Genomic DNA, 12,081 nt, shown 5'->3' with positions numbered 1-12,081 from the left:
GTGATTTAAACCAAAATCTGTGATGATAAAAAAGGGAATACATTTGCCTAAGCTACTCTTGCCACTATTTTTCACATGATCATGCCTTTTCACCCTGTAATTTGTGCCTTTCCACTGACCTTGAAAGGCAGGTCATAATCTTTATAAAGCACTTTAAAAATTACTGTGTTTGAATATGTCAGTGGATCCTTTTGATTGCATGTAAGTTAAGTGTACTCCAGCTAACAAACCTGGATAGGTATTTTAAATATAGACTATGTACTCAAATCATGTCTTCTTTTTTAAATGTATGACTCTCCTGTGCATATTCTGTAGGTCTTCAGAGTCAAAATTGCTGATATGATGAAGTGACTTTTGTGACCTATTTAACATCACATAGCATGTAAAATTACAGGAAAGAGGAGACTTATTATCTTGAGACTTGAATTATCTTGAGGCTTGAATTATCTTCCTTGTATTACAAGCTAACAGCTTGACTATCTTTCTTCCTTCCGTCTTGCTCCTAGGTGTTTCTATAAGGAAGAGTAAATAATCTGAATTAATTTAGAGATGACTTTAGTATGACAATCATGAGCACAGTTAACGAAGTACATCACAAAATTTTGTTCAATGGAGAAAACAAACATCCTCATTTTATAAAATAGGATGGAACAGACTTAGCTGAAAAGCTAATGACAAAGAGACTAAAGAGAAAGATTTGAATTCTACAAAGAGGAAAGAAAAACTTTAAATTTAAGTGAGTTTCAGCACATAGAAATTATGATATGGCTGTTTATTCAAGTTGCAGATCACAGAATCACAGAATCTTAAGAGTTGGAAGGGACCTTGAAAGATCATCTAGTCCAACTCCCAATGTAGTTTGCAGTTGGAGGTGCACATTGTCCCCTTTCTTCATTCAGTGATGCTTACAGCAAGACAGATGACTATGTCTATGAAAATTTGTTGCATGCAGTGGTATGCACTGTGCAGTATTCCCCAAGAGCGTGTTTTGAAGATTATGTAAAAGAAGAAAAAAATTACCTTTGCAGGGTTTTTCTTCTGAAGTTAAAAATAAGAGTAAAATAAACTGTTAAAGTTTGCTAAATTTGTGTAATGAATTAGAATTTTGTAAAGGGTACTGATTTAAAGAGTCTCAAGTCTATGAACTTTACATGTGTATCCCAGAAAATGCTACTGCACGAAGAATATCAGCCAAATAATTGCCATTCCTACAGAAACACTTCTCATAGTAAAACTGTGGTTTAGATTGATTCTGAAATTTGAGTCTTTGAAAATGTGTCACATTTTGTTTTTCTCATGGCTGAAACTTGAATGGTACCAATTGTATTGATACCAATGGTAACTCAATCATAGCACTGGTATTGTGGCATATGCCAATGACTGTTAGGAAATATGTATTTGGGAGTAGCTTTAATACATGCTGGGCAACGGAGCTGTCTCTTACTCAGAGCAGCCTCTGATCTAATTCCTATGCCAGTTCTTTGTAGACTGTATTGGTGGCTCCCAAAAGAAAAGAGCTTGGGGTTCTTGCAAAGAAAGAATGCATCCCTTTTAGTGAACAAGGCAGTCAGGAGAAACTTGCAGTAACTCAAAGAAACCTTTTAAAAGCAATCTAGCACTTTAAAATTTGGAAGATTTCTGTATTTTGAAGTTCTTGGTCTTCATTAATGTCTTCCTGCCAAAACTACATCCAGAAAAAATTGCAGTTTCATGTGCTAGAAACTGTATATATGCTGGGAAACTTGCGACTGCTTTTTTCATATGTTACCTCTTAGGATGTGTGCCTTTTTATGTTTCAATGGTTCTGTATTTTGTTTACATTCCAAGTTCCACTGTATTTAATCGTGTCCAAGCATTTACTTTTAGGAAGCAAGGTGAATGGTTCATATATTAAAGTCCAGAAGTATAACATATTCCGTCAACTGTAGGCCTGTAAGACCAAAATTTTTCATCTCAGTGCTTAAAGACTGTAGAATTCGTATTGTTTGGTTCATAGAAATTGTCAGTGTTGAGAGAAGAGAGTTCAACGAAACAACAGGAAACCTTAAAAGCAGCTAGGTGGTCTCTTGTGAGGGTTTGGAAGACCTGTGTCCGAGTTGTGAGTCTGTAGGCTTCCTTGCCTTTGCTTCACTGATCCCAGGAAAGATGAAACATTCCTTTGGAGGAAGGGTGTGATTACTGAGCAAAGGCAACTGGCTGCACTTCAGAATTGGGTTAATATCCCTCACATGGATTGCCTTGAGCACTAACATATCAAAATTTTATCTGACTCTTTAAGATTCTTCAGACAATATATAATTATATGTCAACAGCCATACCAATAAATAATTTTTATGTAGTCAGATAGGCATCTCTTACATTACCTTCTGTAATTAATTTAATATTCTTTCACATTATCAGTTTAGCAATTAAAGTTTAATCTTTTCTGAAATATGAACTGTGTTTGGTTTTTCCCCAGAGTTTCATCTAGTCGTGTGAATGCTGTGTCCCTTTTCTGTCTCCCCATCGTTACTTTGCCTGAATTGACTCCATTGCTGGAAACTCTCCTTCTTTATCACGGAGGTGCATCAAAAGAAATTCTCAGTTCAGAGTTTCTGGAGACTGTGAATGATGCCTTTTTAAAGTAAGTAATGTGGTCTATATGATTTTTATACTCTTTTCATAAAGATTATTAATTCAATTGGATTGCTGTGCTCTGATTTTTTTTTACTGAATACGCTGCAGATCTACATTTTAGTAAGATATTTCCCATGCAGGTTGTAGGCCAAAGCAGATTTTTGTATTGCTGAAGTACAAATTGTGTCATAACATCTTCTAAAGTTGATTGGAACTTGTCCACCTTTCTCTAAAAGGGAGAACATTTTAGGAATTTTGTGGAAGATATTATCACTTTTCATAGGAAAGTTATTTACCTTTAATATTGTTATTTTTCTGTGCAGAAGGTAGATCCTCACGTTTGAAATGTTTCCACATTTCTCTTATTCTTTTTCTGTGAAATTGGTTCTCAGAATTTTAAATTCTCCTGTTTGTCAGCAGATTATTTTTAATGAGTCTGAGAGGAGTAATTTGTGAAATATAACTTTGTTTTACTACCACTAAAACCATTGTTTTGGTAAAATCAGTCAAAGGGTGAAAAACAGCTGAGTGAAGCTGAACATCAGCAAGACTGGCAATATCAAGGGAAGGGTAGAAATCAGGGGAAACACTTGTGGTTAACGTTGCTTTGTTCAAGTAATAGCTGAGGGCCTACATAAACTTTTTTTTCTTACATTAGAAAAGGTCCTTTGGGAACACTTTATCTCAGTTATCCATTTGTCTCCTTTTTAATCAAAGTTTTAATTGCTTCCTCTCTACTCGACATCATAATTTCTGAGATTTTCCAATGAAGATTTTTATATTGCTCCATTGAGTGCTCCAGCAAAAGGAAAAAAGGAAAAGCACAATTACTAATTTGTACAAATGTTACTAGAAGCTGAAGCAAACCAGCAAAAAAGGGAATGTGAAAGTCCATAGTGAAAGATGTGTCCAAAAAAGGGAGAGCTGTCATTCACTTGTCCATCTCTGGTGGCTTCAGACTGGACGTGTTCCAGAAGCAGTAGTGCAGTTTCAAAAACTACCAGACCAAGTTCACCATTGCAGCATGGATGGTCTATACTCACGTCAGTAAGCTGATGGGCAGTCCATCGTGACATACTTTTCCCATTTCATAATGTCTGTCAGTCTGAATCCTTTAAATGGTTGTAAAGTTTCTTCTGACTGAAATAAACTTCTCTGTGCTTAACTTTTGAGCTACTTGTGTATCACAGTGAGCAAAAATAATTCTGTTCTCTTGACCAAGTGACTCTTGATGAACCCTTGACAGCAGTGTGTTGTTTCCCTCAGAGCAAGTGTAAGTTCACACATTCTTTGCATGGTGCTTGGTCTGCCACTCAGAGTCATGTGATCTTGTATTTTATTTTCCCCCCCCAACATCAGCAATTGAATTCTGTGTTCCATAACTCTGTCATTGTGTTCTGAACCCTTGTTTTCCTTCTGAAGATGGGTAAAGTCTGCTCCAGGAAATAGGGTTACTAAATACTGGGACTTGCAGTGCTCCAGAGAAATCGGCATTGTCCCATTAGGACCATCTGCAAGTTCAGCCACACAGGGATAACAACTACAGTTTATTTCCTATACATTTTTTAATGTCAGAATTGGAACACCTCTGTGTAGGCTTATTAGATTTCTTGGCGTCATATGTATAATGTCTACTGTGCTACCACATAAACAACAGGAAAGGGGATTGTGGCAATATTAAATAATCTCTTATCATTCTCAATTTATTCTGACATGATAATTAAACAGCATATTGAAGTTCAGCATTGCTTTGCAATTTGAAAGTTCTATGTACTTCAATATATTGGTCTACAGATACACCTTTTAAAATTAGTTTTGAATGGAAAACATAGAGTTTATCAATGGATATCAGAATTCTGAAGGCTGATATTTAAACGAATGTGTGGTAAAAGGCACATATTGAAAACAGATTATAAAATCATGCTAAATCTTATTTCTGCTAGTACTTTGGGGATTTATATCAGTAGCTTTAGTTTGCATGTAGTCTCTAGCCCAATTTTACAGGTTTTAATCTTAACTTGATTTAAGACCAAGGCATATATTTCTTCTTATTTATGTTTTTTTAGTTTTGGGGCGGGGATTTTTTGTTGTTTTAACCTGTTAATTTGCAATTATCATGATAGCAGCAAAAATATGCTGGGATGTTGTATGCTGTGATATCTCTTCTTCTTGGGTGGTTACTTTAGTATACCTTCATTTGTGCTGGTCCACACAAATTGTGCTGTTGTCTCAAAATTAACTGTGCCTTTTGTTTCCTAGTGGTACAACACTGTAATTTAGCTGAGCTGTAGCCGAAGGCTTTAGCTGAAGAGATAATTGCCTTCTTAACCATTTATCTTTTAAGAGACTTTGGTCAGTGTTGGTGGGCTGAAGACTTACCTACCTCTACTTCATTTGGTTTTATTCTTATTCCTCTGAAAAGACAAATAATGCTTTGATTTAGTCAGAAGTAATATTATCCAGAGCCTTCCTGCTTATCTGTCAGCTGCTGATGTTTCTGAGCAGCCTAATCTGCAGGAAGCAGCCTGAGTTTGAAAGAGTGCAAGCATGAGGCAGTGCCTTTCTCTAGAGAGAAACGGAACTCTAGACTTTAACATTCCATTTCCATTTGCTGGGAGCCATCATAACCAGATTTTTAGCTTTTAAAAACATGCTAAGGTTCCATTTGTAGATGACAGTAATCCCCTATTATACTTTGCCATTATTACTTGATGTTTAACATAGTACTATAAGCATGATTTTCTTGATGCTGGTTGACCTTTGCATCTTCTTTTTCCCCAATGTGCTTTAAAAAAAACCCCAACACATATTTTGTCTTCCTTCCAGTTTTTCAGGTTAAACAGAATTTTTCTCTCTAAACCAGGAAAAAAATCTCCCTTACTGAATCAGCTGTCTTCAGCCTCTGGTTTCGTCACTTACCAAGCCTTGAAAAAGCTACATTACATCTTTTAGACCAGCTGGTATCCATTCAGCTGAATTCACTGGAAGAAGTGGCTTGTGTCATAAAAGACTCTTTACTGGTAGGTGCAATGTGTAGTATTTTCATGCTTCAGAAGTGACAGTTTTCAAAGACATCAGCATATTTGAGGGAAATAGCTGCCGTGTGACATATAATTTGCTAACACAAAGGCAAATCTTGAGTGTAAGGAATGTCACTAAACTTTTTATTTTTACCCTGAACTGGTAGAAGGGAAAAAAAAGATTTCATCCAGTGGTGAAGAGATGAGAATCTGACTGATAGAGTGCTGAGTACCTGCCTCTGTCTTAAAAAAATTATAAACTTTGGCCAGGGAGGTTTTAAATCTGGTTTTACTTCAATCTCTTTGCCCTTGGGAGTTTAGCAGCTTAAACAATTGAAATTTATTGTACATTATTTTATTATAAATAAAACTTAGTCACTTCCTTTTGTTTGCAGACCTGAACAAAATTCTTAACAAAAAACCTTTGCTAAACTGTAGTTAAAATTTGTTTTCAATGCTTTGTTATGCAGTGCACCAAAACTCTTTCTTATGAGAAAACATGACAAAATACTTCTTCCAAAATAATGAGCCAGTTGGCAACACTAAATGTAAATTTCACTAATTAGCATGAAATAGTGTGTGTGCTATTCACTTAAATTATATATTTCATAAAATGGATAGAACTAAAAAATGGCATGGAGTATGTTATTTTCAGCCTATGAAGCAGCTTATATTACTCTAGATAGGAAAAGAATGATACCTTTAATTATTCTTTCTTTTTAACTGAATTTACAAATTCTTATTTTAGGCAACCATTATAATACTTGCATATGTCATAAATGATGAGCATGAACAGCATATGTCATCTTGGGATCCAGGTATTCCAGAAGGCAAGGCTGTATTGGGTACAGTGTGAGTTGAGCATGGTACACGGTACCACGAGTTGCTGAGGAAAAAAGAAGAAAACGTGTCTAGATTATATAAGAACAAAGTAAAATCTTTCTTTTAATTATTGGTTTATTGTTGTTTATTAACAATGTTCATATTTACCTTGTCTTCGCATCCTGGTCTGTGAACATTACTGTGCTAACATACTTAGGTTGTCTTTACTAGTCTCTGTGCCAAAGACTGTACTTTGAAAAAAGGTAGTCACAGAGTGGAAAGACCAGCCAGCACAGCAGCTTTGAATGCTGGTTTAGAGAGGACATCCTGTGGACAAGTAGTGGAATGAATGGAGGCATGAAACAGTAGAAGATGGATATTGGTATTGGGCACTGATATGAAGGAGGGTACATAAAAGAGAGACTTTAAAAATAAAAGCAACAGGATGAAAACCTTCAGAGAGCAGTATAGAAGGAATAGATTTGATCTAGAAATTGTGTTCTAAAATACTTAGTATTTCATACAAATTGTACATGATACTATAAAGAATAGATCAGTGACTTTAGATCAGTCAGCACTTTGAATCCATGATTAATTTTGCCTGCCAAAAAGATGTTTGAATATTTATTTAGGAAAGTGGGTATGCATTTTTTGGCAGTTGGATTATGGTATTTGTAGGGTGTGACCTCAGTTTGCCTTATGGATATAGTAATAAAAAGTTGAATCATGAGGTAAACCTGATTTACACTTTTTTTTTGCTTTGGAAGAAAGCCTTTAGAGTACAAATAGGCAGAAATATGTTAATGATTTGATTACAGTATATGATAACATGGAAATTTTCCATAATTGTACCATCATAATCTATCTAAATCAAATATTTTGATACCGTAACCAAACTGTACAAAACTTTATAGAGATATGTGGTACCTAGATATTTGTAAACCATCATACTTCTATTATGAAACAAACTTGATGGACAGTGCTTCTGTATTTTCATTCCAAGAGTAATTGTAGTGCAGTGGTCCACTAATTTGTGTTTGAAATGATATTATATGCTATTAGGTTTTCCTTTTTGGGACTAAACTGGAATTAATATTGGAAATTCTGTAGTAATTTAGAGGTACTAAGAAGGGCCCATCTCAAATGGTCTTTTAACTGCTCCAGAATTTGGTGAGTGAGTAGATCTCGTTCTTTCTGAAGTAACTTTAAGGTTTGTATGTGTGTATTAACAGCTGAAATTTAAATAAATACACATAATATAATTTTATTCTTTACCAGAAATGTATGGATATTGATATAAACATATTTTAAAGCACATATATAAAAAAAGATATGTGAATTATCAGTTTATTATAGTTTCTGTTCTGTTCTTAGATAACTATCCAATGTAGTTGGCTTTATTTCAAAGTTATCTTGCAAGAAAAGCGTAGTATGTTGAAAGGGCTTAAAATTTGTTGCCTTCTCCTCTATAAACCTCTGTTGTTGCTTGCTGAGTTTTGGTTTTATGACCTATCAGACTTCCCAAGTCCAGCCCAGCACTGAAATTTTGTTGCACATTGCAGTTAAAGTTCTAGCTGTACGGGGTCTCTCTTGGTGTTACTTTTGCTTCAGTATTACAGAGCAAGTACAGTTTTCATGGGTGATACATTGACTCTTCTATTGCCTTACACGGGATACCACGCTCTGCTTCTATGCTCTACCCTCTCACTATACGTTATCCCCGAGTTTTGACTGTAGTTGGATCTATACTCACCTTTCACTGGGAGCTGTGCCAGTGAAAAAGGCATTAAAAAGAGAGAAAGGAGGAAGGATGGGGAGAGAAAATGACTGGCTTTTTCCTTTCTTGTAATACATTTCAACTAAGCTACAGTTAGTTCCCATGGTATTGCCTGTTTTCATAACCTATGTTTTTATGGTAAATTCTTTGAAATCATGCACACTAATATATTCATAAAGTGCACTATTAGTTCAGGATTTCATGAGCTTTTTAAACCTCTGTTAAAGGTGATTGTGCTTTCAAAATAAGCATATGCTTCAAAATAAGAATACATTTGGCACTTAGAAAAATGTTCAGTGACATTTCTTGGTTTTAACCCTAAAATGCAAGAATACAGGTAAATATACAATGTGGAAGTAGAAACAACTTCTGAAACACAGCAGCATACTAGTTCTTAAAAGAAGTGTTGTGTCCAATTATTTGCATGTGTGTCTGGAGGTCAAGAAAACTTGTATTTGTGGTGTTACCACCTCATATCTGTTGCTGTATGATCTTGCACACAGTTTCCTTATGTTTACTCTTACTTGCAGTTGTTACAGAGCATTCTGTGATGTCATGAATAAAACACAATGTATGGTTAGTCTATTCCTCTTTGTGCCGTTCACTTTCTTCCTGTAGATACAAATGCATTTTTCTTATTTCTTGACTCAATTCTGGTTTTGTTTTCTTTCTGATGAATAATACAGACACAAAAGTAGTCCTGCAGTAGTCCTGTGTATGTCATACTTTGTGTTAACAGCATATTTCTCCTGTTTTTTTTTCTTTCAAAAATCCAAGAGGATTTGAGTCAGATTTTTTTAAATTTACTGAAGAGGCACACATTCTTGAAATATGTAATCATGTCACACATGCAGCTCCAAATACCTGTGGATCTTTTTGGTTTACTGTATATTACAGTGCTAGAAGGGACCTTGAAAGATCATCTAGTCCAACCCCCGTGCCTGAGTAGGACCACCTAAAGTAGCTCACACAGGAACTCATTCAGGTGGGTTTTGAGTGCCTCCAGAGAAGGAGACACAACAACTCATCTGGACAGCCTCCGTCACTCTCACAGTGAAGAAATTCTTCCTTCTATTTCTTTGGAATCTCTTATATTCCAGCTTGTACCCATTGCCTCTTGTCCTGTTATTTGCCATCATTGAGAGAGCCTGAGTTCATCCTCCTGACACCTGCCCTTTACATATTTGTAAACATTAATGAGGTCACCCCTCAGTCTCCTCCAAGCTGAAGAGCCCCAGCTCCCTCAGCTTTTCATCATAAGGGAGAAGCTCAACAACATGAAAACCCTATGAGAATCCCTCTTGAAATCCAATAATCTTTCCCAGACTCCAGAATTGCTGCTGGCTGCAGCAGCATTATGTTGGCAGCTCTGGTTCTGCTGCACAAAGGGGCATCTTCAAATTGCCTTGTAGATTTTTGTGCTATGACAGCATTCTTACTTTGAGTGCTTGCAAACTAATTCAGTGATTCATTGATCAAAATCTTGTGGAATTAGATAATAGTGGGCTTTGGAGTTGTTCTGGGGATTTTCTTTTTGCCTTTGACTACCAGTGATGAAACTCATGTTGATTTCAGTAGCATAGATTAAATACTGGGAACTATGAACTGTGGTTTCTTGTAATAAGTACTGTAGATTGCTGCTGTCTGGCAGGAAAGGGTGGATAGTTTTTCACTGTTGCACATTCCTATAATTTGATCTTGATATGTGTGGCAGTGTGCTGATGGACCTTTTCTAATTTATACTCAAACCTGTCTTAGGCAATGGTGGGTTGTTACGTCACCATACATGTATGTGTACAAAGGTAGGTAGAGTGTCTGAAAAGACAGCGTAGAAAGGGATGAATTCAACCATTTAGCCCACACTCCCACTGCTTTCAGAATGGTTGGAGATGGAAGGCGCCTCTGGAGATCATCTAGTCTGAGTTTTCCTTTAATAAAGCAAAAAAAATCAAAACATAAAAAGAGATGAACATGTCACTTTTGTCTCATCCAGCCAGGTTTTTTCCTCCTTCCAGATGGAGAGCACGCTTGCATCAAAGCTGCATGCTGTTTTTCACAGGTCCGAGGCCCTGTCTGTAAATACTCTTGCACACTAGATGGCACGCGTTCCACAGGACAGCTGGCCAACAGCCCTGTGACAGAGACAGCGGCACAGATCGTAACAGTGCCACCTCGTGAAACAAGGAGCTTTTCTAGGTAGTTTGTGTTAAAGGCTGTCTCTTAATTTTCTGAGCTTATCATATAAAGTCCTCATTCTGCCTGTGTCCAGTTGAAAAAAAAGATCTATAATATTTGGTCCTTTTTAACTTGAGACAAACACATAAATGTCTTCTTTGGGATAGCACATCAGGCACTTAAGCTGTTACCATAAAGGCTGTTCATACATATTATTCCTTCCATGTGTCCTTAAGTTTATAGAATGCATTTTATTATGCACCCATTACTCTAGATTGTTCAAGAATTATACTCTCATCAAATCTTCATGTGCTAACTTCAGGAATGCAAAGAATTAATTTATTTTTTAACTTAGGCAAATATACTTTGGGGAACGTGTAAGTAGCCTTTAATTCTTTTTACTCTATAAAAGCCTAATCAGTCTAAGAATTTAAGAATATGGGATTAGAAAGTGGTGTGTATGCTAGTGCATGTTTAGTGTAACAACTTTCTTAAAACAGTCTTTTGTGTGGTAGAGTGATAAAAAGCTTCACTAGTTTAAAAAAAGCCCAAACATATTCTTGTGAAAAAATGTGTTTGGTAGTATTAAAGACAGAGGTGATAAAATGAATTTAATTTCTGGAATTTAATTTTGAAGAGGGAGCAGGATCTCAAAGCACATCCAAAAGGGATTGTCTGTGAAGAAGAGAGAAAAACTTTTTGTAAATCTACTCCCTCTCTGCCTCTTCCCTCTAACACTTGCATGCAACCTGTTCTTTCTGTCTTTAGTACTTTAGTACTTTTAGTGATTGTTGTCATCATCATTTCAGGATCTCAGGTGTTTGCATTTATCAGCTCTTTGCATGGTATCACTGTGGATCTATTTTCATTACTTCAATGTAGTTATTTCGCAGAATGTAATCCTGAAAAAAATCTGAGGTCTTAGTAGGAGTTGATGTGGGATTTACACTTTAATAATTGCAGTGTTATAACACCCATGAGCTAAGATGTAGATTATACAGTGGTAATTATTTGAGTTGTTTCTTATTAATGACTACTTTTCTTTCATTTATCAACAGCCACAAGCAGCAAGCCATCCTGCCATTTTCAGAATTGTTAATGAAATTTTCAAGTAAGTTCTCAAATTATAGTGGGAATTAAACTATTGATCTGCCTATCTGGATTTGATTTCACAATGACTTTGAAGCCATGTACGTTGTTTACCACATGGGGGCTTCCAGTCCTTTGTACTCAGTTTTCAGTGGCTTTTTCTCTTCACTTCACTTGACTTATTATTTTATCACTTTTTAAGTACATCTGCTGCTAGGGTTGGCTGTTTTATATTTTCAGTACAATAACACTTTTAGTGACTGATGTTCTTTGTTAATCAAGTGTGTTCCTTCTTCAGAAAAAAAAAGCTTCCAGGTGCACATGTTTGGGGGCATTTGTGTGTCTGTGTGCTTGCTTAGGTTTGGGCAGGCACTAACAGAAGACTATTTGCTGCAGAAACTATAGATTGCTGTATTGTGAAAGTGGAAGCACTTGTCCTTGTTGCTATGACCATCCTTTCTGTGGTCCAGTGTCTGAACACAGCTAATATCTCCTGAATAGGTGAGACCAGTCACTTTCCCAAAGCCATGTGCTCTTGAATTGATTTGACTTCAATAGACCTGTACTATTGTCTTGGGCTGT

At 36.1% G+C, this 12,081-nt stretch overlaps 1 protein-coding gene across 1 annotated transcript in view; it reads left to right on the top strand.

Moving 5' to 3' along the window:
- FANCC (FA complementation group C) overlaps nt 1–12,081 on the top strand; it is a 58,814-nt gene that overhangs the window by 32,753 nt on the left and 13,980 nt on the right. The window contains exons 6-8 of the mRNA XM_062018802.1: nt 2,459–2,623; nt 5,480–5,636; nt 11,469–11,521. Coding sequence (XP_061874786.1) covers nt 2,459–2,623; nt 5,480–5,636; nt 11,469–11,521 — 375 coding nt within the window. The remainder of the gene's footprint in view (nt 1–2,458; nt 2,624–5,479; nt 5,637–11,468; nt 11,522–12,081) is intronic.

The sequence above is a fragment of the Colius striatus genome, chromosome Z (assembly GCF_028858725.1).
Source record: "Colius striatus isolate bColStr4 chromosome Z, bColStr4.1.hap1, whole genome shotgun sequence".
Lineage (NCBI taxonomy): Eukaryota > Metazoa > Chordata > Aves > Coliiformes > Coliidae > Colius > Colius striatus.
This window is presented reverse-complemented; position numbering and strand designations above follow the sequence as displayed.